The sequence below is a fragment of the Rissa tridactyla genome, chromosome 7 (assembly GCF_028500815.1).
Source record: "Rissa tridactyla isolate bRisTri1 chromosome 7, bRisTri1.patW.cur.20221130, whole genome shotgun sequence".
NCBI lineage: Eukaryota > Metazoa > Chordata > Aves > Charadriiformes > Laridae > Rissa > Rissa tridactyla.
The window spans coordinates 39,474,751-39,500,576 of NC_071472.1; the positions used below are offsets into that span (position 1 = coordinate 39,474,751).

General features: G+C 45.4%; 2 protein-coding genes across 6 annotated transcripts; both read right to left on the reverse strand.

Annotated features, from left to right (window-relative positions):
• Positions 1 to 1,250: 1,250 nt before the first annotated feature.
• Positions 1,251 to 17,121, reverse strand: NUP35 (nucleoporin 35). 5 transcript variants are annotated; one of them, XM_054209713.1, is made up of 10 exons: positions 17,017 to 17,121; positions 15,967 to 16,137; positions 5,948 to 6,075; positions 5,436 to 5,496; positions 4,687 to 4,828; positions 4,225 to 4,294; positions 4,006 to 4,134; positions 2,267 to 2,437; positions 1,837 to 1,867; positions 1,251 to 1,393 (listed from the first exon to the last, which is right to left on the reverse strand). In XM_054209713.1, the coding sequence occupies exons 1-10, from the start codon at positions 17,048 to 17,050 to the stop codon at positions 1,281 to 1,283; spliced, it is 1,050 nt and encodes a 349-aa protein (XP_054065688.1). In that variant the 5' UTR covers positions 17,051 to 17,121; the 3' UTR covers positions 1,251 to 1,280. The 5 variants fall into 5 exon arrangements, with proteins under 5 accessions (XP_054065688.1, XP_054065687.1, XP_054065691.1 ...); XM_054209712.1 differs by lacking the exon at positions 17,017 to 17,121 and adding an exon at positions 16,695 to 16,831; XM_054209716.1 differs by lacking the exon at positions 17,017 to 17,121 and adding an exon at positions 16,695 to 16,830 and having other exon boundaries at positions 1,251 to 1,867.
• Positions 17,122 to 17,364: 243 nt separating this feature from the next.
• Positions 17,365 to 24,401, reverse strand: DUSP19 (dual specificity phosphatase 19). The gene is made up of 4 exons (XM_054210023.1): positions 24,106 to 24,401; positions 23,823 to 23,869; positions 22,637 to 22,789; positions 17,365 to 18,591 (listed from the first exon to the last, which is right to left on the reverse strand). Exons 1-4 carry the CDS (start codon positions 24,329 to 24,331, stop codon positions 18,370 to 18,372), a joined length of 648 nt encoding a protein of 215 aa, XP_054065998.1. The 5' UTR covers positions 24,332 to 24,401; the 3' UTR covers positions 17,365 to 18,369.
• Positions 24,402 to 25,826: the final 1,425 nt, after the last annotated feature.

Here is a 25,826-nt window from a genome sequence, read left to right on the forward strand (position 1 = left end):
AGGCTGGTCCAGTGCCTGACCACTCTTTCAGTAAAGTAATTCTTCCTAATATCTAATGTAAACCTCCCCTGCCACAACTTCAGACTGTTTCCTCTGGTCCTGTCATTATTCACCTGGGAGAAGAGGCCAACCCCCACCTCTCTACAACCTCCTTTCAGGTAGTTGTAGAGGGCCATGAGGTCTCCCCTCAGCCCCCGCTTCTCCAAGCTAAACATGCCCAGCTCCCTCAGCCTCATATGACCTGGTCTCCAGACCCCTCACCAGCCTGGTAGCTCTCCTCTGGACACGCTCCAGCACTTCAATGTCCCTCTTGTACAGAGGGGCCCAGAACTGAACACAGTACTCGAGGTGAGGCCTCACCAGTGCCGAGTACAGAGGCACGGTCACTTCCCTGCTCCTGCTGGCCACACTATTCCTGATACAAGCCAGAATGCTGTTGGCCTTCTTGGCCACCTGGGCACACTGCTGGCTCATGTTAAGCTGGCCGTCCACCAGCACCCCCAGGTCCTTTTCTGCTGGGCAGCTTTCCAGCCACTCTTCCCTGAGCCTGTAGCGTTGCTTGGGGTTGTTGTGACCAAAATGCAGGACCCGGCACTTGGCCTTATTAAACCTCATACAGTTGGCCTTGGCCCATCGATCCAGCCTGTCCAGGTCCCTCTGTAGAGCCTTCCTACCCTCCAGCAGATCAACACTCCCACCTAGTTTGGTGTCATCTGCAAACTTACTGAGGGTGCACTCAATTCCCTCATCCAGATCATTGATAAAGATATTAAACAAAACTGGCCCCAAAACTGAGCCCTGAGGGACACCACTGGTGACTGGACACCAAGAGGATTTCACCCCATTAATCACAACTCTCTGGCACGGCCATCCAGCCAGTTTTTAACCCAGTGAAGAGTACACCTGTCTATGCCATGATTCGCCAGCTTCTCCAGGAGAATGCTGTGGGGGATGGTGTCAAAGGCCTTACCAAAGTCCAGATAGACAATGTCCACAGCCTTCCCGCGTCCAGAAGGCGGGTCACATGGTCATAGAAAGAGATCAGGTTGGTTAAGCATGACCTTCCTTTCCTAAGCCCATGCTGGCTGGACCCATCCCTCGAGTTTTACTTCCCAAAAAGCAGAAAATACAACTTAGTTGACAGAAACACAGTTTATATGCATTAGACTCAGAGCCATTTAAAAAACAATATAAGTAAAAACTTAACTTTATATATCTTTATCTATAAAACAACGACTTAAAACGTCGCTGTGACATTTAGAACATGATGCCAGAAGTAATTATAAAGCAGCAATAAATGCTAAAAAAACCATTAACATTGCAAATACTAAGAACAGTCCCTGTCCTGGGCAGTCAGCTGTGCACAGTGTTCTTCCTCCAAGGAGTCCACCACCTTTCAAAAAAAAAAAAAACACAACCAAACAAAAAATAAGTTCAAAGGCATCGGGAAACAAAGCTGCCTTTTTAAACATTTCCAACTTACTGGGAAGTAATTTACAGAAAGTAATTACAGAGGGAAAAAAATAGTCAGTGCTGATATGCTTTCTACAATCACACAATAGAGCACAAATGGGGAAAAAGCACTTCTCTTTACACGTACTCAGTTTTTAAAATCATGTCTACATTACCGTCCTTTAAAGTGCAAGCTACATGTCTGCTGAATTAACTGAAGGCATAACAGGTGAGATGGAAGTTAAAATACTGCCACCAGTAGTTATACAACTAACCACAGATGCCAGTAGCCTACTTCAAACCCTGACCAACTTTGTGTATTACTTCCTCCTGTATATTACCAGCCAAACACATATTCCATTATTTAAGATGCAATACTTTCACCTTTCCTAGGAGTTTCTCCATTCAAAAACACCTAGAAGGCAGCGGGAAAGAGGAAGAGAGAAAACAGAATCAGTGATCACACAGTTAATTCTTTTTAAAATACACAGTCTTTGTTTCTTTCCCAGAGTGTTACTGTATTTTGACAAAATATCTTTGAAAGATTTTCAAAACCTCTGGAAACATGTCAAGTCATTAATTTCTTCATTAGATTACTACTATCATCATTATTATCGTTATCATCATTATTACTATTGTTATTATTATTTTTGAGACTGAACAGAGTGAGTTTGTACTTGAAACACATCTTTAAAGAAATGACAGGAGGAAAAGGTCAAGGCTAAGCTCACATTGAAGTTAACGTGCGTACAGCCTCATACAACTAAGAGGAGGCAGCACAAAGAAACACACGCTGCTGTTCCCCTTAAATTACCTGGTAGTCACTAGCGAAGGCTTTATATGGTGGTGCAAGAGGTCTCATTGTGGGAAACCTCGTCGTATAATTTGCAGGCTGTACTGGTGGGCTGGAGACGCATTTTGTAGGTGGAATTAAAGCTGAAGACATGGAGGATGTAGAGCTTCTGTCAAAGTTTGTCATCACAGTCTTAAAAAGAGGGATGATATAATGTAAACAGATACTCAAAAGCAGTATTTCAACCCTTATTATCTAGAACTATTACCTAGGATCGTTTGATAACATATCTTCACATCTCAAAGTCAGCAAAGACCACGGGTAAATTGCCTGTCAGTACAGAGCACCACCAAGCATTTCCCCCACCACAAGCATTGGTATGTTGGATTGTGCCGTTGCCAAGCGGTGAAAGCTTGAAATCTCTTCCCTGTACGTACTAAGTGGCAGCCGGGTTTGAAACAGTAGAGAAAATAAAACACTTGTCAGACTTGCAACAAACCTCAAGAGGTACTTTTTTTCAGGCCCAGCTGAACATACGTAGCATAACAACCTCTTTCTAAATACTTTTCAAAATATTTGACCCGATCCCTACAGGAGCGTCTCCAATCCCTTACCAACTTACAGCTTTTGGCTCAGATTCAGTTTGCCAAGGAGTTTCACGCCGTCCCCTTACCAAATGCTAGAAGAGGAGTCAGAAGGCTGCGTTTCTGTAAGCTTGTGTTTAGAAGGGAATGCACGTCAAATGGAAGAGGCAGCAAGTGGCTTGATGGGAACCACAAGTTCCCCAAGAACCCAGAAGAAAACAAGGTGGGGAATGACAACCAGCCTGGGGAGACCCAATTTGCCACGTTTAAACTGAGTGGAGCAGAGCCTTCAACCAGCCTCAAGACAACAGAAATTCAGCAGCACATCTGGCAGGAGGTGGCTATCCAAAACACAGGATAGGAGTAGTGTCCAGTGGAGGCGGCAGCTCACTCTGCTCAACACAAGGGGAGCTGACCCGTGGAACTAACTGCTCCTTTTAAATCAGAAGCCCGAGCACTCGCGTCAAAGCCATCCTATCTAGCTGCCAATTGCAAGGACGAGCTTTAGAGACTAACGCCAAACCCTCACACGCATTAGCCTCCAGAATTCTCCCTTGCCTCCAAAAATAGAGGTTAAGGATTATGGGCTTATTCATTGATATTTGAAAGCGGACACTACGCACAAGAGACAGAAAATTCAAAGCAACAAAGGCCAGAGACCTGACAATTACATGTCTTGCATCGTTGCTTCTCGAGTTTCAGCTTTTGGACAATTCAGTCATTGATACAAACTGGACACCAAAACAGCAACTAAGGTAAGAAGAGACTAGAAGCCCTACCAGAAGCCCGCACATGTACCGTAACCAACGCAAAGTGTTGCAGGAATTCATGGGCAGAGCATTGTCAACGCCTAAAAACTAAGAGCCCATGATCAAATTAGCTTGAAATACAGCCAGCCCTACTCCAACCGCTATTTAAAAGAAAGGAACATGGTTTGGGGGGGGCAGGGTAGCTTCCAAGCAGCACAGAGGTTTCCAATCATGACCCTTCTCCGCAGGAAATTTTGCCAAACGCTTAAGAAAATACTCGTGTAAGGTAGAAGAGACTCCGCCCGTAGAAATTAACTTCCTAGGCTTTGCAGTTCAAAATGGAAAAACTAGAAGACGTCGGGACAAATAAAGAGGAAGCCCAAAGCCAGAGTGCCTTCCACTTAAATAAAAACAACAGTTAACTTACTTTATCTATACACGGCTTGACACCAATCATGATAGATTCACCAAAAATTCTTCCATCTTTGCTTAAGGCTTTCCGGGCTTGAAGCTTAGACTGATAGCGAATATGCATCCAGTTTCCTGTGTTGGACATCTAGGCGAGATTAAGGGACAGTTGTGACACTCAGCCTTTTGAAGAACGAGCCAGAACCTTTCCAGAAATTAATCTCAAGCTAAGACATACCACATGCTTTAATATGTTTCCATACTGAGCAAATTGTAGAAGAATATAGGAAGCTGATGCTTGAGGAAATCTGAAACGTGGAAAAACATATGCAAAAAATTACAATGAGTAGTTTATGGAGTCTGCTGCTACAATAGAACCCTATGAAGGGTTTTCAGAAATCCAAAAGAGGCACGGGCGTTCGTGCCATTTTAGAAGCAGTGACTTGAGGAATATTCTCAGCTAGGCTCTTTTACTTCACCACACCTCAATGGTTAGAAGGCTGCCTTTCTAACTTGAAAAAAATAACAGGCAGCTTAAGCTCAGGTGCTTCACTAACACAGGGGCAGTTACTGGCTTTAACCACAGCTGTATTTCTGGCAGAACCTAGGAATGCCAGACAACAGCACGCCCAAGTACCTCTTTCCACACGTTGCCAAGATTTCACCCCTGATTCTTCTAATACTTTGGAAATCCACTTACCCAAATACAGTTACCCACGTGCCATCAAGCTGATCCTCTGAAGTCAGGGAATCACCCTGAGTATAAAAAGGATCTAGCTGAGCAGGAGAAAGCGTCGTCTTCCTAGGCTGCCCAACACTTGCAGGACTGAACGCACTTGAAGCTGTTAAATTGAAACGGCATTTTTAACAAATTACTTTTGCCAGACAGACAAGCTTAGGAGCCTACATGGAAAGAATCAAGTCAGTATCAAGCACTTCGTTTGCTTATGGAAGAGCTGGGGGGAGATTCAGCTGCAGACACAGACAACCGGTAAATCAATCCAACCCTCCCATCTGCAAGCACGCTAGGAAATCCTATGACTCGCGCCCTAACTTTCCCCTTCAGCCCCGGACACCGGCAGCTGAACACAGAACCCAAACAGGAACAAGGCAGCACAATTAAGCTTAGCAAGAAGCCACAGGTTCATACAGAAGACAGGAAACTTTATGAAGATGGAAGACGACCCATCCGTCTCAGTGGCTTCACTCAAGTGCAACCACCTCTGTGCTCAGTTCAACACCACATTTTGAATAAGGAGTAAGTAAAGTCGATTGCAATTCAGTCAGTCTCAGAGTGGAAAAGTATTTCACATCCACATACCTTTGGAAAAGCTAGTGAAGAAAGATGCAACTCCTTCATAAATTAGCAAGGAGCTGATGCAGCAATGATTTTTGTCTATTGAGGAAAGCAGTAAGAAAGCCGATTATCTATTTTGACAGGACACCTACCTGTTCCAGGAGTTGATGGCATACTTCCAACCAAGGGGCTCTGTGTTATAGAAAAGCTGGCCTGCATTAAAACACAGAGAGTGTAACAGAAATCATTCTTACAGGCACACTTCTCAGATCAGCAGAGATCATTTCCAGGGAACTCAAGCACCAGGCAAGAATATTTGGACCCTTCTGGCAATCAGCAGCCCAATACATTTACAAGAAGGTGAAAAGCTGCAACAAGGCTGCATTTGTCATGGACAAAGCATAGCAGAGGCAGGATTTGCATTTGTCATTCTCTACCGTACCAAAACGCAAAACCAATAGGAGACAGCTCCACCACTGCAGCTCGCAGTTGGGCCACCCAGGAACAGGCACACCAAGCAACCAGACCAGGCAACAGCACGAGCTGAAGTACCCACCAGGCGTTCTGCCACAGCAGTTGATACAACTGAGTTAAAAGAACTCCCTGAAGCGGTAAACTACCTCACATCTTCTACTACGAGCAGGCTGGTATCTAAGCCACTTACTGGTATTCTTGAGCCTAGAGGTGTTGATCCAAGCCCAGGACTAGACAATTCGTCATACAGGCTTCTAACTGGTGGAGCACCACTTTTATCTTTATGTGTAGGGACTACTGGTTGTGGGGGAGATCCTCCTGTAATCAAAAGGAACAAATGAAGAGCCTGAGAAGTCTTGGAATTTTACTCTGCTGCTACTTGTTCTCAAAAGTTCAACGGGAAATTTGGCCAGGAAAGACTGTTGATTCTTTCACTGGGGGTTTGCAAAACCATCTGGCCTACCAAACTCTTCAGGTTGGAATGTTCTATGTAAGAATATCGCACAGGTGTCAGAACCTGCTTCCTTACGCAAGTATCAAGAATTAAACTGACTGAAAGACCTTGGCATACCTCTGAACATTCTGTGTGGTTACCCCAAGGCGAAAAAAAAACAACCAAACAAGCAGAAGAAACAAAAAACGCCCAAAGACAGCCAAGAACTGTTACAGTGTATTCTACAAAGCACTCTCCTCCCAGCAAGGTTTCCAGTTCCAGTGACATACTTAACCACCCCTTTTGGGAGGCCTGCGTTAGTATCTTACTGGTTCCCTCTTTTCTGGAGTTCATACCCTGAGGCTGTGATAAACCCTTTTAAAAAACTATCAATCAGGTGAAATTCACACGATTATTGTCAATTTCATAAGTATTTCCCTCAGCGGCTTGTATTGGGGGCGCAGGGGGGTGGCAGGGCGGACAAGATCAAAAAGCAGGAGACCAGCAGACCACCAGTCCTAGAATATCTCAAGTTGGAAGGGACCCATAGGGATCATCGAGTCCAATTCTGCTTGAAATTGAAAGACAAGAATATCGACAATTATCCTGCACGTTCTTTAATCCTCAGTTTCTCCTCCAAAATGACTAGCACGCTAACACCATCAGATATTTCGATAATGCCAACTGATCTGATACAAAAGCCAAGACCACCCATGACGTGAAGTTAATCCGTCAAGCTGTCAACTACTCACTCATACTGCTCAGAGAAGAACATAGACATATAGTACCACCACCGCAGAAGCATAGGAAAGGACTATTTCTAGCCAGACAAAGTCAGTGGTTTGAAAGAGCTGAGCATCCACAGCTATGAAAAGTCACTACTCCAGCCCAATTACAGCAGACATATATCCTGGAAATACAACCACTAGATACTAAGGAATAAGTGCTTTGTAGTTTTTCTCCATCCAGTTGTTACGACTCTGGCAATCTGTACGTGACTTCTTAGAATTCATTGCAAAGAAACCAGCAGCTTGCATGAGCAGCTTGTAGGTTACCAGCAGACATCTCTGTTTTAAACAGAGAGAAAACATTGATGGCTGCATGTGCAATTGACTTGTCACGAGCTGTATGAATTGATTTTATATTAGGAGAGGTTCCTATCATCTTCCCTGTCCAACAGCCTTTCCTGGTACCAAACCCGCCGTGTTTCAAACTCATTTCAAATACATTTCAAACTCAAATGTATTAAACTCAAGTTTACTTGGAAGAACTTAGCCAGACTCTATTGGGTACACTTTAGCTCCCCATTCGTTCAACGAGTTGAGCTCATTTATAGCAAGTTACAAAACTACAAGAACTCAAGCCGAATTCAAGTCTTTGCAACAGTCATGTAGAGCAGCAGTAAGACAGACCAGATTTTGACTCTCCGGACAAGTTTTCAGCACATAACCAACTCTGACCTGCAAGTAGTGCCCAAAATTCCCACACGCAGACTGTGTGGCCACGCAAATCGGGTATCGGCCGTCCCGCCCCATCGGGTAAACCGCCCGTCAGGAACTCGGGCAGAAACCGAGCCGCGTCTGCTGCTTTTGGAGAGGCCGGGGCGCCGGAAGCCATCACCGCGTCTCCTGCGCTAATGCCAAAACCCTCTAATAAAAAAAGCGGCCAGCGGAGCGCGGGCAGCGCCGGGGGGAAGAGCCGGGCGACCTCGGCCGGGCAACCGCCACCTCTGAGGCGCCTCGCGCCGCCCAACGGCGCCGCGCGAGCCCAGCGGCGGGCGGGAGCGGCGCGCGCGGGGCGCGGGGGCGCGGGGCAGGGGCGCAGGGGGCGCGAGGCCGGGAAGGGGCGGCGGCCCCGCGGCCGCGCTCAGCTGCGGGCGGCGGCTCCGCGGCGAAAACGGCCGAGCCGGGCCGGGCCGGCGGACGCCTGTGCTCGGCCCGGAGGCGTCTGCACGGCCAAGGGCTTTCCCCGAGAAGCAGCCGGGAGCGCGCTGGGAGACCGCGTTCGGGTGTCGGGCCGGGGGGAGCCGACGAGCGAGGGGCGACCGGCGCTCCAGAAGCCTCGGTCAGCACATGCGGGAAAATCACCTCAGAAACCGTGGTATCTGCCCGCGCAGAGGCTTCTTCTGGACGCCCATCGGTGAAGCCCAAAGTGCCCCGAGGCAGAAACCTAGCTTCTCCCCAGATGCTCTGGGGACTTTACTCAGGACGAGCCCCAGCTTTGTCCTGTGACCTGGGCACCCATCAGTGACCTCCACAGAGCAAAGCCTCTTGGTCAAGAGGTTTTGGCTGGCACGTGGCCCAGACGCCACAGAAGGTGCCTGACCTCGAAGAGGGTGTGAAACCAAACGACATGTCACATGTGTTTGTTCTGCTGCAGCTGCTGCCTTAGAAGACAGCAAAAAATGGAACTTCTGGACCAAAGTCGAGACCAGAGTGTATCCCAGACTAACCTGGGGCAACGGTAATGCTAGAACACACCCCCCGTTGAGAATAATGAGCATGCTAATTAGGTAACATCCCTCAATGGTCTAAACATGAGCTGAGCTGCATCTGTACAGTCCGGAGCGGTGAGTGAATCATTATTGACCAACTAGCTGTGTTTCATCAGTAGAAAGATTGGGCAGTTGGCAACATGAGCTGTGCCGGCTGTTGATAAATGCGCGGCACCTGATTCTGCAGAACCGAAATAAAAACAAATATCTCAACTCCATGTGTGTATTGGCTCTCGCACAGTGGGTGAAGAGCCCTCATTTAGGGACAACATTAGCATCCGAGGGACATTAGGCATGCTCCTGGACTAACCTTCCAACGTCATTTCACCAGAGAAGTACAGTTGAAAAACCTTGAAACCACACTGCAGTATGAAGCAAAGCATAGAGATAGGTACGACTGGCAAACATACTACGGACCCACACTGAAATGCTGATGTGGATCCACACTAACACAGCCACAAAATCACAAAAGGAATAGTTGCATGTGGCTTCCCGAGTGACGGCAAATTAATTGCTCTCTTCCCAGACAAGAGAGACCTCTGTCTCAAAGACCAGGAGCTTCCACAACACATAATTACTTGAGACGCTCACCTCCAAAAGAAAACCTCAAGGGGAGGGAAGTTCAATTTTTATAACAAAAAATAAAAAAATCATCATTCAGACAATACCTTTGTGCTAGTTTTGGCTGGGTGTCCTGGTTTGAGCAACACGGCATAATTTCTCTTATCATGCTTGGGAAAATTGCACTTTTTGAAGACTCTGGTGTCTGAATTCGTGAAAATACTTTAAGCCAGCTAGGCTACGTGGGATTCAATGCCTCGGTGTTTTTGAGCCTTGCCAGGTGCAGGGATGAGGAGCGGCGAGACCCGGGCACTTGACCTAGGCTGGCCAGCAGGATTATTTCATACCATGAACGTCACGTTCAATACAAATTGGAAAGTTTGCTGTGTAGTTCTCTCTCTCCCTTGATGGCGGCTTTACAGATAACTCCTTGCCCGGATGCTGGAGCCTTGAACCCTTCCCTTCCTCCCAAAGCCGCAGCACTCGCAGTGTCCCACCTTTGCTGTCCCTTGCTGGGAGTGCACAGCTTCCTACTGATAGAATTCACTGAGTATAATACTGGTCCTGCAGTATTATTGGTAAGTATTTAGTCTTATCCTATTAAATCTATTTATATTTCAACCCTTGTGTTGTTTCCCCAATTCCCCTTCCCAGGTGGGAGAGGTCAACAGGTGATAGAATAATTGTCTACACAACAAGAATTTGTTATGGGTTTTCTCAAACTATAACACTGGGTCAGAGTTAATTTTCTTCAGAGTAGCTAGCATAGGGCTGTGTTTTGGATTTGTGCTGGAAACACTGCTGACAGTACAGGGATGTTTTATTTACTGCTGAGCAGTGTTGCACAGTCAAGGCCTCTTCTGCTGCTCACACAACCCCAGCAGCGAGTAGGCTGGGGGTGCGCAAAAAGCTGGGAGGGGACACAGCTGGGACAGCTGACCCCAGCTGACTAAAGGGACATTCCGTGCCCTACGATATCATGCTCAGTACATAAAGCTGGGGGAAGGAGGAGAAAGGAGGGGGATGTTCAAAGTTATGGCGTTCGTCTTCAAGCTATACGTGATGGAGCCCTGCTTTCCTGGGGATGGCTGAACGCCTGCCTGCCATTGGGAGCAGTGAATTAATTCCTTGTTTTGCTTTGCTTCTGCACACACCTTTTGCTTTACTCATTAAACTCTCTTTATCTCAACTCACGAGTTTTCTCGCTTTTAGTCTTTCAGTTCTCTCCCCCATCCCACTGAGGGGAGGGTGAGCAAGCGGCTGCGTGGGGCTTGTTGCCAGCTGGGGCTAAACCACGACAAGCTTAGAGAAAATTTCTTAGAAGAGTCCTGAAATGAAAGCAGCTTTGGTCATTGACACATTGCATTTTTCTATTCATCTATTGCAAGTCAACTTTTCACAGCTTAGAATGCTACAGTAAAATGCTTCAGTAAAAGTCAGCAGCATCTGCTCTGTTGATCACACTTTAATAAACATTAGGCAGCATCATACTTAACACTGAGGAAAAACTATTTGCAGTACTCTTAACAGAACTCGCACCCATTTAAAAAAAAAACTAAGAAAAACTTAACTTTAATTAGCTTTATCTATAAAACAAAGAATTAAAAGGTTGCTGTGACATTTAGAACATGATGCCAGACGTAATTATAAAACAGCAATAAATGCTAAAAAAACCATTAACATTGCAAATACTAAGAACAGTCCCTGTCCTGGGCAGTCAGCTGTGCACAGTGTTCTTCCTCCAAGGAGTCCACCACCTTTCAAAAAAAAACAAACAAAAAAAAAACAAAAAAACCAAACCAGAAAACCAAAAAAAAAACCACCACACAACCCGACAACCAAACAGGAAGCTTAAAGGCATCAGGAAACAAAGCTGCCATTTTAAACATTTCCAACTTACTGGGAAGTAATTTACAGAAAGTAATTACAGAGGGAAAAAAATAGTCAGTGCTGATGTGCTTTCTACAATCATGCAATCAGAGAGCAAATGGGAAAAAGCACTTTATTTACAATTACTCAGTTTTTAAAATCATGTCTACATTACCGTCCTTTAAAGTGCAAGCTACATGTCTGCTGAATTAACTGAAGGCATAACAGGTGAGATGGAAGTTAAAATACTGCCACCAGTAGTTATACAACTAACCACAGATGCCAGTAGCCTACTTCAAACCCTGACCAACCTCGTGTGTTACTTCCTCCTGTATATTACCAGCCAAACACATATTCCATTGCTTTAGATACAATACTTTCACCTTTCCTAGGAGTTTGTTTGTCAGAAACCACCTAGAAGGCAGCAGGAAAGAGGAAGAGAGAAAACAGAATCAGTGATCACACAGTTAATTCTTTTTAAAATATTTTAAAATACACAGTCTTTGTTTCTTTCCCAGAGTGTTACTGTATTTTGACAAAATATCTTTGAAAGATTTTCAAAACCTCTGGAAACATGTCAAGTCATTAATTTCTTCACTAGATTACTACTATCATCATTATTATCGTTATCATCATTATTACTATTGTTATTATTATTTTTGAGACTGGACAGAGTGAGTTTGTACTTGAAACACATCTTTAAAGAAATGACAGGAGGAAAAGGTCAAGGCTAAGCTCACATTGAAGTTAACGTGCGTACAGCCTCATACAACTAAGAGGAGACAGCACAAAGAAACACACGCTGCTGCTCCCCTTAAATTACCTGGTAGTCACTAGTGGAAGCTTTATATGCTGTGGCAAGAGGTCTCATTGTAGAAATCCTTGTAGTATAATTTGCAGGCTGTACTGGTGTGCCAGCAGATTTTGTTGCTGGAGTAAAAACTGAAGACATTGAGGATGTAGAGCTTCTTTCAAAGTTTTCCATCACAGTCTTAAAAAGAGGGATGACATAATGTAAACAGATACTAAAGAGCAGTATTTCAACCCTTATTATCTGAGCTTTTGGCTCAGATTCAGTTTGCCAAGGAGTTTCACGCCGTCCCCTTACCAAATGCTAGAAGAGGAGTCAGAAGGCTGCGTTTCTGTAAGCTTGTGTTTAGAAGGGAATGCACGTCAAATGGAAGAGGCAGCAAGTGGCTTGATGGGAACCACAAGTTCCCCAAGAACCCAGAAGAAAACAAGGTGGGGAATGACAACCAGCCTGGGGAGACCCAATTTGCCACGTTTAAACTCAGTGGAGCAGAGCCTTCAACCAGCCTCAAGACAACAGAAATTCAGCAGCACATCTGGCAGGAGGTGGCTATCCAAAACACAGGATAGGAGTAGTGTCCAGTGGGGGTGGCAGCTCACTCTGCTCAACACAAGGGGAGCTGACCCGTGGAACTAACTGCTCCTTTTAAATCAGAAGCCCGAGCACTCGCGTCAAAGCCATCCTATCTAGCTGCCAATTGCAAGGATGAGCTTTAGAGACTAACGCCAAACCCTCACACGCATTAGCCTCCAGAATTCTCCCTTGCCTCCAAAAATAGAGGTTAAGGATTATGGGCTTATTCATTGATATTTGAAAGCGGACACTACGCACAAGAGACAGAAAATTCAAAGCAACAAAGGCCAGAGACCTGACAATTACATGTCTTGCATCGTTGCTTCTCGAGTTTCAGCTTTTGGACAATTCAGTCGTTGATACAAACTGGACACCAAAACAGCAAGTAAGGTAAGAAGAGACTAGAAGCCCTACCAGAAGCCCGCACATGTACCGTAACCAACGCAAAGTGTTGCAGGAATTCATGGGCAGAGCATTGTCAACGCCTAAAAACTAAGAGCCCATGATCAAATTAGCTTGAAATACAGCCAGCCCTACTCCAACCGCTATTTAAAAGAAAGGAACATGGTTTGGGGGGGGCAGGGTAGCTTCCAAGCAGCACAGAGGTTTCCAATCACGACCCTTCTCCGCAGGAAATTTTGCCAAACGCTTAAGAAAATACTCGTGTAAGGTAGAAGAGACTCCGCCCGTAGAAGTTAACTTCCTAGGCTTTGCAGTTCAAAATGGAAAAACTAGAAGACGTCGGGACAAATAAAGAGGAAGCCCAAAGCCAGAGTGCCTTCCACTTAAATAAAAACAACAGTTAACTTACTTTATCTATACACGGCTTGACACCAATCATGATAGATTCACCAAAAATTCTTCCATCTTTGCTTAAGGCTTTCCGGGCTTGAAGCTTAGACTGATAGCGAATATGCATCCAGTTTCCTGTGTTGGACATCTAGGCGAGATTAAGGGACAGTTGTGACACTCAGCCTTTTAAAGAACGAGCCAGAACCTTTCCAGAAATTAATCTCAAGCTAAGACATACCACATGCTTTAATATGTTTCCATACTGAGCAAATTGTAGAAGAATATAGGAAGCTGATGCTTGAGGAAATCTGAAACGTGGAAAAACATATGCAAAAAATTACAATGAGTAGTTTATGGAGTCTGCTGCTACAATAGAACCCTATGAAGGGTTTTCAGAAATCCAAAAGAGGCACGGGCGTTCGTGCCATTTTAGAAGCAGTGACTTGAGGAATATTCTCAGCTAGGCTCTTTTACTTCACCACACCTCAATGGTTAGAAGGCTGCCTTTCTAACTTGAAAAAAATAACAGGCAGCTTAAGCTCAGGTGCTTCACTAACACAGGGGCAGTTACTGGCTTTAACCACAGCTGTATTTCTGGCAGAACCTAGGAATGCCAGACAACAGCACGCCCAAGTACCTCTTTCCACACGTTGCCAAGATTTCACCCCTGATTCTTCTAATACTTTGGAAATCCACTTACCCAAATACAGTTACCCACGTGCCATCAAGCTGATCCTCTGAAGTCAGGGAATCACCCTGAGTATAAAAAGGATCTAGCTGAGCAGGAGAAAGCGTCGTCTTCCTAGGCTGCCCAACACTTGCAGGACTGAACGCACTTGAAGCTGTTAAATTGAAACGGCATTTTTAACAAATTACTTTTGCCAGACAGACAAGCTTAGGAGCCTACATGGAAAGAATCAAGTCAGTATCAAGCACTTCGTTTGCTTATGGAAGAGCTGGGGGGAGATTCAGCTGCAGACACAGACAACCGGTAAATCAATCCAACCCTCCCATCTGCAAGCACGCTAGGAAATCCTATGACTCGCGCCCTAACTTTCCCCTTCAGCCCCGGACACCGGCAGCTGAACACAGAACCCAAACAGGAACAAGGCAGCACAATTAAGCTTAGCAAGAAGCCACAGGTTCATACAGAAGACAGGAAACTTTATGAAGATGGAAGACGACCCATCCGTCTCAGTGGCTTCACTCAAGTGCAACCACCTCTGTGCTCAGTTCAACACCACATTTTGAATAAGGAGTAAGTAAAGTCGATTGCAATTCAGTCAGTCTCAGAGTGGAAAAGTATTTCACATCCACATACCTTTGGAAAAGCTAGTGAAGAAAGATGCAACTCCTTCATAAATTAGCAAGGAGCTGATGCAGCAATGATTTTTGTCTATTGAGGAAAGCAGTAAGAAAGCCGATTATCTATTTTGACAGGACACCTACCTGTTCCAGGAGTTGATGGCATACTTCCAACCAAGGGGCTCTGTGTTATAGAAAAGCTGGCCTGCATTAAAACACAGAGAGTGTAACAGAAATCATTCTTACAGGCACACTTCTCAGATCAGCAGAGATCATTTCCAGGGAACTCAAGCACCAGGCAAGAATATTTGGACCCTTCTGGCAATCAGCAGCCCAATACATTTACAAGAAGGTGAAAAGCTGCAACAAGGCTGCATTTGTCATGGACAAAGCATAGCAGAGGCAGGATTTGCATTTGTCATTCTCTACCGTACCAAAACGCAAAACCAATAGGAGACAGCTCCACCACTGCAGCTCGCAGTTGGGCCACCCAGGAACAGGCACACCAAGCAACCAGACCAGGCAACAGCACGAGCTGAAGTACCCACCAGGCGTTCTGCCACAGCAGTTGATACAACTGAGTTAAAAGAACTCCCTGAAGCGGTAAACTACCTCACATCTTCTACTACGAGCAGGCTGGTATCTAAGCCACTTACTGGTATTCTTGAGCCTAGAGGTGTTGATCCAAGCCCAGGACTAGACAATTCGTCATACAGGCTTCTAACTGGTGGAGCACCACTTTTATCTTTATGTGTAGGGACTACCGGTTGTGGGGGAGATCCTCCTGCAATCAAAAGGAACAAATGAAGAGCCTGAGAAGTCTTGGAATTTTACTCTGCTGCTACTTGTTCTCAAAAGTTCAACGGGAAATTTGGCCAGGAAAGACTGTTGATTCTTTCACTGGGGGTTTGCAAAACCATCTGGCCTACCAAACTCTTCAGGTTGGAATGTTCTATGTAAGAATATCGCACAGGTGTCAGAACCTGCTTCCTTACGCAAGTATCAAGAATTAAACTGACTGAAAGACCTTGGCATACCTCTGAACATTCTGTGTGGTTACCCCAAGGCGAAAAAAAAACAACCAAACAAGCAGAAGAAACAAAAAACGCCCAAAGACAGCCAAGAACTGTTACAGTGTATTCTACAAAGCACTCTCCTCCCAGCAAGGTTTCCAGTTCCAGTGACATACTTAACCACCCCTTTTGGGAGGCCTGCGTTAGTATCTTACTGGTTCCCTCTTTTCTGGAGTTCATACCCTGAGGCTGTAATAAACCCTTTTAAAAAACTATCAATCAGGTGAAATTCACACGATTATTGTCAATTTCATAAGTATTTCCCTCAGCGGCTTGTAAGAGTCAGACAAATTCTTACCTGCAAGTAGTGGAGACCTCATTTCCATCACACCAACCGAAGGGCCGCTTAAAGTACGTGGTTGTGGGGTCACTGGTGCAGGTAAATCGCCCATCAAGAATCCAGGAAGAAACTGAGCACTAGCCCCTGGTTTTGGAGATGTTGGGGAACCAAGCGTCATTGGCTCAGCTCCTGTGTTAATGAAAAAAACAGTTTAAAAACACGGCAGATAAGTGGTCGAGACTTTTCCATAGCTTAAATGATCATTCTATTAAAGAAGCATAAAACAGTATACAGTAAGTGACTGAGATGGTTCTAGCAATTTTTCCAGTGAGTAAGGTCTATCACCATCCTGCATTTTTTCACAACTACAAGAACTGCCACACCGACACTTCATTGTTAAAATACACGGCCTTGGTTACGGCTGGATTTCTGGTTTTGAGGGTAATTATGGGGTTTGGGTTGGTCCAAAGGTGTTTCTGATACAAACGCAATCGCGCCAAGGCCGGGTTCTCCTCCCTTGCCGGCCGGTTACACGGCCCTGCCCGGGGAACGAGCTCCGGGAGAGCACGGCGGGCTCATGCCGGCCACACCGCGGCTTCCCTGCGGCCCTGCCGCCCCCGCCGCATCCCTGAGCCGCCCCCGCCGCATCCCGGAGCCGCCCCTGGGTTTCGAAGCGCTTCAGGGACGGAACTCATAGCACGGCGGCCCGGCTGCTCAGTTCAACCCCACGCCCCCTTTCGCTTTACCCCAGAGGAAGCCGCTGATCCTAGGACCGTCTCGCATCATCCCACTTCAGCCTGGCGGCGCCCGGATTCCACCAGCACGTTCCCCCCACCACGCCCAGAGCAGGGGGCCAGCCGCGGACCCGGACTCCCTCAGCGAGATCGCGGAGCGCGGGCAGCGCCGGGGGGAAGACCGGGCGGCCTCGGCCGGGCAACCGCCACCTCTGAGGCGCCTCGCGCCGCCCAACCGCCCCGCGTGCGCCCAACGGCCGGCGGGAGCTGCCCCGAACGGCAGAGGCGGAGCGAAGGGGGCGGGCTAAGGCGGCGGCCCCGCGGCCCCCCTCACCTGCGGGCGGTGGCTCCGCGGCGAAGGCGGCCATCTCGTCCCGGGCGGCGGGGAAGAAGGCAGCAGCAGCTGCGCCGGGCGCTTTCAAACGGGACGGAACTTCCTCCTGCCGTCACTTCCGCCCCGCCCTCGCGCCGCGGCCGGGCGGTGTTACAGGGAGGGGCCCGGTGTCGCCCCCAGGCCTCGCCCGGGCCTCGCCCGGGCCGCTGAGGTGGCGGAGCCATCTCCTCAGGACGGCGCCGGGGAGCCGCTGCCAAGACCGGCAGCACACCAGAGGCACCCACCCACATGCGAAACGGAAACGCAACGCCCAAAATTCATTAGCACAAAATTTATCCAAGCGTAGTGTTCTTATTTTATTGCGTATTAATACATCAAACCATTTAGAACCGGCATGAGGGCCACAAAAAAATACTATTAAAATCTTTTACAGATTGTTCTTTTTTTAAACAGGCCATCTTAAGACAGTGAATTCCAGCCCGAGATCTCTCAGGAAGGTCAAAGTTACCCACCCCATGATGTCTGTTCTTTACCCAGGAGGTGGAAAGGAGTGAGGGGACAGCAAATGAGGACCGAATGCAAAGTAAAGGCAATAGCAGCGAGGCAGAGAGAGGTTGTTATAAACATTTTTTGTATTTCCACCGAAATGATCTACAAAAAAACCCCCCAATAGCCTGGTTCCAGCACTTTGAAAATGTTAATGCACTTCAAATCATTACTTGGTGAGAAACAGTAGAAAAACATGAAGCATTAAAGCATCCTACGCATCCTGAGCATCCTCAAAAGACCATCTGTTTTAATTTCCAAAAAGATTTAATGGCTGGCTAGCCCACAAAATTCAATAAAATCCTCTTTAGTTGCAATATAAATTTAAAAACCAATATGAAGGTAGTTTATTATATGAACATTTTATTGTCTAGATTTTATAACTAAGTAGAATGCACAGATTTGGTTTAGTATTAAAGTGAATGTGGAAACTTACCTTGGTTATTTTATTCCCTTTATTGCCTACATTTTCTGATGGTTCAATAAAAAGCCATCATTCTGGTGTTTTTTCTAATATATCAAGGAAAATTGAACTTTATCCTTTTTATTAGTGCTCTAGGAAGAGCTTGTTCTTGTGCAAAATCATCTCTGAACTCTGTGGAATACCATCTGGCCTTTGTATACGCTATATGCTGAAAAAAATAAAAGGGGGGGGGGTCGAAAGAGGGACACAGGAAAAAAAAAAAACCCATAGAGAAAAAACTTTAAAATACACATGTGAAAGGGGACTGCAAAAGGAGAGATTAAAGTACTTCCAACACCTGTTACTGTATAGCCAAAACAGATTGTTTCACTTCTCCCTTTTGATCAGTCGTGGTCATTTATGCTTCCATTTGCCTTTATGTTCTGTTCTTGGTACTTGTGAAGCTGCTCCATGAAGCCAGGATTTGGACAAGCTGCAGGCCTTGCATTTTTCACTATGGAAAAGGCTCTAGCAAAACTCAGTCTTTCTGAATTCATTAGAAAACCAATGACTACTGCCGCTGCACGAGAGACTCCTGCATTACAGTGGACCAGTACCACACCATCCTTCAAGAAACAAATGAAACATTAATTGGCATATTCATTAAGTAGTTTGCAATAAGTATTATAAACTATACATAAAATCTATTAGGATTAAAAGCTCCTTGCTGACCTCAAAGTAAATATTTGCACATATAAGTAATTCCAAACACAGAGATATATATATATAAAAGCCCCAAATTATTTTTCTAACCAAAGCCACGTTATTACTATCAAATACTTCAAACGTAATTCATACCTTAGAACTAAAAAAACCCATGTTCCTCCATCCCCTTCCCCAAGACCTTGCAGCAGCTCCCCCTCATGTAAAAACCACAGTCACAGACATCTGGGATACTGATGTATCAGATCTAATTGGGTGACAATTGAAAAATAAATTTTATTTGCAATACAGACTGTGTCTTGTTACCAGGTTAAAAACATAGCAAGGCAGCAAACAGCTAGGCACAGAAGCAGATTTTACAACATCTTGTAGCTTCAGTCGCATGCTTCTTGCCTACTCTGGAGTTCTTCAGTGAAGATTCTGGGTAAGGAGGATAATGCACAGGAACAGGAAAACCAGAAAAGATATCATGTGATTTGCAACAAATCTCTACCTCCCCATCACACCGTAGGTACAATTGTAGCGGTTGGTACAGCTGGTACCAACTAAGGTCCCTTAACTGGGGGACAAAGGTGCAAAATCCCACGCTACTGAACCTCCCATAAATTCACAAATAAGTCTCCTGGGGGTTAAATTCAGGCTCATCCTGAATTATATTTAAAAAGAATTTTTTTATCTTACTTAAAAGACAACTAGACAGGCTAGTGTGGCTTAGGCAACATTTGCAGTGCCCAGGCTTTGTGTTTGTACGCCCAACTATGACCTGGAAAAAGCTTGGTCCAAACTGTTGGTCAAATGCAATTTTCACCAAAAAAAACCCAACCCAAATCCCTAGTGTCTCCATATTCTGAATAAAGATACTGAAACATGACACAACGTGCTCAGATATTTGAGGCTAAAGAGATATATTCTAGATACAAACAGCCTGCTCCGTCTGCCCTTAGCAAGCACAAATTACTCAACGAGCATTTTACACACAGGAAAAATAGGCCTTGTAGCCACTGGGGTTCCTGTGCAGGAAGGTTATGACTTATGTTACCGACCTGGGAGTTGCAATTATTATTAAACATTCAGAGCAGAAAATGGATCCTGCTCCAAAAATCTTCCAGTTTAAATAATAAGACCAAAAAAAAGTATGAAATTGAGTGTTATTATCCTTGTTTAAGAAATGCCAAGCTGACACCAGATGAACAACTTGCTCAAGGTAACACAAGATTATGGCAGAGCTAAGAACAGAACCTGAGCTCCTGCATCCCAGCACTACAAATCACAATACCGCTTTTTTTTTTTTTTGCGCCATGGAAATCACATCCCCTTTTCACCGTCTGCTGGAAACTGTAATCTTCATTCCGTTTCTCACGTTCCCACGGGCACATTTCAATCACACAGACTACAGTAGAGCGCAAAGCAGACTATCCATTGTAGATCGAGAATAGTTTTTACTGATTGAATGGGTTGGTTTTTTTTCCAGACATAAAGTGTCATAATTGAGATCGCTATCTAGTGGTGGCACTGAGGGTAAAAAATAAGCATTGAAAATGAACCTTTCTTTTTTTTCGTTGTAAAGTTCATGCTTTATTTTCCGTCTTCACATTTCTTTTAAGGTTTTTTTGTGGTTTTTTTTTAATGACTGTTCTGTTGTACACTGCCAAAAATTATACAGTGATGTCCATGGAACAAACCTGAAAAATCACTGAACATGAATGAACACGGGCAATAAAATTAAACCCAATTTAGTACTGGGAACATTTATCTTTCCTTGCTAAACGCTGTTTTTTCTTTATACAAAGATGAATTTTCCATGCAATTCTTAACTAAATTTGCATTAGATACGAATACCGACTAAAACTAAAAAAAAACCAAACAAACAAAAAAACCCAAACAGATTGCAGGTATGAAATTAATCTTTTATTACTAAGAAATCCCTGCTATGATCCTCATAGCCTAACCTTTGCCTACCCAGAAACGGTCCATGGTCTTGCAAGAACCTCTTAAGATTCAAGACCAAGTTGTTTGGTTTTTTCAGTTGTTTTTTTTTTTATACAGGGAGAAACAAAACCACCTTCCACAGCGGTTATACATAGTGGAGACAAATCTCACTATGGAAAGAAATGAAAAAGCCTAAAGCTTTTGGTGAAGAGCCATGGGCTAGTGTAGTTCTTTAGAGACCCACTTTACTTTGCAGTGGTGCCAGGGCTTACTCTTTAGGAGGGACAGAGGGAACAGTAAGGAAAGATGTTAATGAACAAACTAAGATTTCCTCCCAGAGCCTGGAAAGACAAGATTTTAGAGGTTTTACGACTAGATATTAAACAGAAAGATTAAAAAATATCCCTCATTCATAGCACTATGATTTGACACGGGTCACCTAACATGTCATGGAAAACCTGCCTGCTAACATGGAGCCTAGAAGAAAACGTGAGCTCTGATCAGTATCAGAATTTGTATCATGGTGTCTACAGACTTGAGCAGCTACAGTTTTAGAAAATTGAATCCTGTTACAAGTACCCACCGGCAGTGACATACTGAACAGTGCAGGCTTTGCTTGCATTCTCAAATTTAAGTGCTGTCGTACTCCTTCACCAAGTTAACCATGTTCTAGTAAAAATTTCTCATGTATCATGCTCTCTCACCAGCGAACATCTCTCCCTCCCCCATGTTAGGAGATGAAACTGTGGTATCTCTTTGTGACTACTTATACAGCAGAGCACTTCATGATACAATTTATCATAGGCTCTTTTAACACTACTTTGACAAAGCAAATACAGTGATTCAAACCACCCAGAGATCTGTGTTCATGTACTCACATGCTTCATGATCCCAGAGAACGTCTATTCCATCAATTACCTGCTCTTTTACCCAACTCTCTCATTAGAAAAATTATTAATATTGCTATAAAACTTTCCAGGAAAACTCCTTAGCTCACAAAATAGTAACTGGAACATAAACCCCAGAGGCTGGAAGCAACGCTATGCAGTTATGTATGGCAAGTCCCATTTGGAAATGAAGTGGAAACCGTAACTAGAAACCTTGAAAAGGTCATTAAGTGACAACACATATCACATAGCTTGTAAATGATAGATGAGAGAAGGAAAGAACACTGTGTGACACACAGATAGCTGTGGCAAAATTATCTTCTTTTATCCCAATCTACATAAATAATGAATATGGTAGATATGGTGGAATAACATGCAATAAGGTTTGGTCTTCAAGTCATAGTTTTGATACCAAAGCAATGGTGGTCCTAAATTACACAGTAAGCCTGAATTTAACTAATAGGAGTCAGGGATGGTCTTGGCTACAGATGGGTCTGCCAAGCAACCCCAAAAGGAGTCCCTTCACCCTATTTCCTATGTCATGTCTTTTTCGGGATTTGGTTAGCAGTTAAAAATCACTGGTTGACTCCAAGACTAACACATTCTCTGACAGCCCTGGTACATAACAGTATGTGGATTCACAGCTCAGCGTCTTCAACGGGTGATGAAGGAAAAGCACAAGGATGATGGACAACTGATGACAAACCACACAGATCTGTAAAAGCCCTGTTAGCCTTTCTGCTAATCCAAACCAACATCCCGGATGGATAAATAATAGAAAGTAAAAAAGTTTCCCTCTGTTAGATATAGCGACTTGGACTTACGATGGGATTATGACGGGTAAAGTCAACAACTGTTCCAAATGCATTAAAGAAGCATTTCTCTAAAACATGCAAGACAGTCATTCTGAAAAAACAATACTGGAGGGAATAGGGATTAACAGTAGTGCCATGTCTCTAGGAACACTTAGAAATTGCCTGGATTTTCTACTGAAAATTAAAAAAGTCAACGGCAAAACTATTTATTTGGTATCATGTTTTCTTTTGACAAAAGCAGCTACTTCAGATTTTAAATAGGGTAATAAATAATCTAGACAGGATAACTAGTAGCATTAATTATTGATATACTCTACCTGGAACTTGGCTGTCTCAATAAACTCAAAACATTCTGGGAAATAGGAGGTAATATCAGTTTCTGGGAGGTCCAGAATAGAAATAGTCTTGTATGTAAAGTCATCGAGGAAGGCATTTTGTACTCCATATGCCACATTTAGAACATGAGTAACCTAATTTAAAGAAAAAAAGGGGGGGGGGGAGAAAAAGGCATTTTCTGAAGACAGCAAGCAAAATCAGCAATAGCAAAGGTGGATTATTCTTTAAGCATCCACAGATTGTAACTTACACAACTGCATCATTCAGGTTTACATACATATGCTGTCTATGGTGTGCTTTTCTCTGAGCAAAATTTTACTGCATATTAAAATACATTGTGATAAATTTCAGCTTTCTTCCTTTGAGAGGAAATGAAAAGATCTGTGCTCAACCAAACACAGCCTAAAGTAAGGATTTTCAACAGAAAAGGGAGTCATCAGCGCACAGATGGAAAATAAAAGAGAAAGCAATAGGAATGAGAGCACAGACCACCCAACAGTCCCCCAAATTTCAAGCCTGCCCTAACCCACCAGCTTAATGTTCCTCCCACTGAGTTACCACAGACTGGAGCAGGATATCAGAGTGAACTACACCTGCGCTTTGTCAGGCGAGGCCACCGCTGGCCTCCTGCCACCTTTGCTCTGCCCAGGCTATAGGTTATTTTAACTTACAGTGAAGTGACATTTAGGTGGCACCAGGTGTCAGACTGGTGCACTCCCTGTCCTGCAAGAGCACCACTGTCCGAAGGCCTTATCACCCCATTACTCTAACAGAGAAGAGTAAAAAAGAACAAAGTTCGGGACAGACTTGGAGCTGCTGCTTTGTTTTTCCTGTCTCACCAACCCCTATGAGGCAAGGTGGCCTGACGCTGCTTAGTGCCTGAGACTGAAACGCGCGTGGCAATGCGGGAATCTGACCATTAAAGAGCTCTAAACAATCATTATTAGTCTGGCAGCAAACCATTTCGGCTTCTCGCGAAGCTCACAGGCATCCATCCATCCATCCGGAAACGCAGCAGCCTCTTAAACATGCAAAACGCAATACCATTTTTCTTAAAGTTACTTGAGAATACTTCAGCATTTTTCAACTTAGAAAAAAAAAAAAGAAAGAAATCCACTAGCGAGCGCCGTGGATGAGCGACGCGTGCTGATCTCCGCCTAACGGTACCTTGTGCTTCCTCATGGTCTCCAGGTCGTGCGCCGCGTCCTGCGACCCTGCAGACAAAGCCAGCCGGTTGACACGCTAAACTCCCGCTCCCGGAAGGCGGCACCGCCGCTCCGGGAAGCTCCTGGACCCGTCGTGTTCCATCTCCCCCGCCCCGGTTCGCTTCGCGGGACGAACCGCAGCCTTTCGAGCGGCGGCCCCCCCCGGACCCCTGTCCCGGCGAGGCAGGACAAGGCGCGCCGCCACCGCCCCGGGGCCTCTCGCCGCTGCCCCCGGTCCCACTCACCCAGCAGCAACCAGGGCTTCACCACGCCGACCTGGAGGTCGGCGCTGAGGTCCGGTACGTAGCCGCCGCCGCCGCCAGGAGCCACCTCCTCGTCCTCCACCACCTGCAGGCAGGCGCCGCGCCACGTCTCGATAATTCTCCGTCCGGTCAGCGTCGTCACGCGGGTGCGCTGCTTCCGCAGGTTGGCCCTAGAGAAGCTGCGGATCTCCTGGGCGAGGGAGTGCATGGCCCGGGCACCGACCACCGCCAGCCACCACCCGAGCCGGTCCCCTCACCCTCCTCCAGCCGCTGCACCAGCCCGCCCGCCATTGGCTGAGCGCCGGCGGCCCTCATTGGCTGCTGGCCCCGCGAGGGCGGGGCCTCGGCGCGCAGTCGCAAGGGCGCGCGGAAAGGGCTCCCCTGCGCTGTGAGGGGCGGTGAGGTCGCGGCGGGCGGAGGGGCTGCGTGGGCCCCGGCCTCCCCCGCCCGGTTTCGCGGTGGGCTCGGGCCGTTTCCGGGACTGGGCACCGCGGCCTTCCTTTTCCCTCGCTGTGGGAAACGAGCTCCCTGCGAGGCGTTCGGCTGGTCCCGGAGAGCTAAGGGCGGTCGGGTCTGCGGTGGCGTCGGTCGGAGATGTGCCGATGCTTTTTCTTTTAGTACTTCCAAGCCTGTGAGAAAGGTTTGGGTTCGCCTAAAACTTCGGAGTTTTAAGCACTTGTTAAGTTATTATTTCTGGGGTTTTGGTCTGCCGGTAGAGAATGCAGCAGATGTAGTTAAAGCAGTCTTTCAATAGAAAATGCCCATTTTTTAAATAAGTGCTGCTGTTTTGGAAAACAAATCATGCAGCAATGCCAGGCCGGCCGTAGTTGGGACTTGCTTCATGGGAAGCATGGGAAAGTATTATAAGCAGTTAAATGGAAAATATTAGAATTAAATGCTCCTTCCCCACCCGCCCAAGTCACTGGGCTAGTGACCAAACGCTAAACAAAATCACTTCTTGTGTTTACCAAAGAGGCAAAATACGAAGAAAAGGGAGGTGAGGTGAGGCTGGTTTTCTGTTATTCCTCAGTCACTAGAACTCACGTTTTCATGTGTTCTCTATTATTTGGAATGTTACACAGCTAGTACATAAGTATGTGAAATTTGTGCCTGTGAAGTGAAATGGTAGTACTTAAACTCTGCAAGAAATACATTTCAGTTTTTAACAGTCCTCCAAGCCGGTTCTTAGAATAAGGATGTATTACTACAGCACTTCCCCTCTGATGTTATAATGTTCCTCAAACCTATGCTGGCAGGATATGATGACTCTGAAAAGATCCTTCTGATAGTTCCCTAGAATGCAGTACAGAACAAAGGCAACTTAATTCCATGTAAAGAGGTCTGCTATGCCACATCAATTCAAGAAGCGGAGAACAGTGTTAGGAACTGCAGGAGCATCAGTTATTTCTAGGAATGCCAGAGGCAATATTCTCACAGGAATTAGACATAGAATCAAGTTCATCTGAAAAAGGCAGAATACCCTGCACACTGGAAAAGCAAGGGTCTAAACCAAGACATAAAAATCAAGGAGGATGCTTAGGACAGGGGGAGGAACCGAACAGAGATTTGGGCTGAATCAGACATCAAGGTAGCAAAGGTGCCAAACACAAGGTTCCAGGACAAAACATAATTCTCAGCAATCAGTTTCTGCAACAAAAATTAAATTTTAAATACAAGTAGGAGGTTTTGCAACATTCTGCATG

What these genes read in the sequence shown, in the direction of transcription:
- DUSP19 (XM_054210023.1), bottom strand. Translation starts at nt 24,331, where the DNA reads ATGCACTCCCTCGCCCAGGAGATCCGCAGCTTCTCTAGGGCCAACCTG. An exon ending in AGACCATGAGGAAGCACAAG is followed by an intron (nt 22,790 to 23,822) that starts GTACCGTTAGGC and finishes TCTTTAAATTAG; the next exon opens with GTTACTCATGTTCTAAATGT. An exon ending in TTGAGACAGCCAAGTTCCAG is followed by an intron (nt 18,592 to 22,636) that starts GTAGAGTATATC and finishes TGTTTCTTGAAG; the next exon opens with GATGGTGTGGTACTGGTCCA.
- NUP35 (XM_054209712.1), bottom strand. Translation starts at nt 16,734, where the DNA reads ATGATGCGAGACGGTCCTAGGATCAGCGGCTTCCTCTGGG. An exon ending in GATCAGCGGCTTCCTCTGGG is followed by an intron (nt 16,138 to 16,694) that starts GTAAAGCGAAAG and finishes TCATTAACACAG; the next exon opens with GAGCTGAGCCAATGACGCTT. An exon ending in CCTTCGCTAGTGACTACCAG is followed by an intron (nt 1,868 to 2,266) that starts GTAATTTAAGGG and finishes GCTGCCTTCTAG; the next exon opens with GTGTTTTTGAATGGAGAAAC.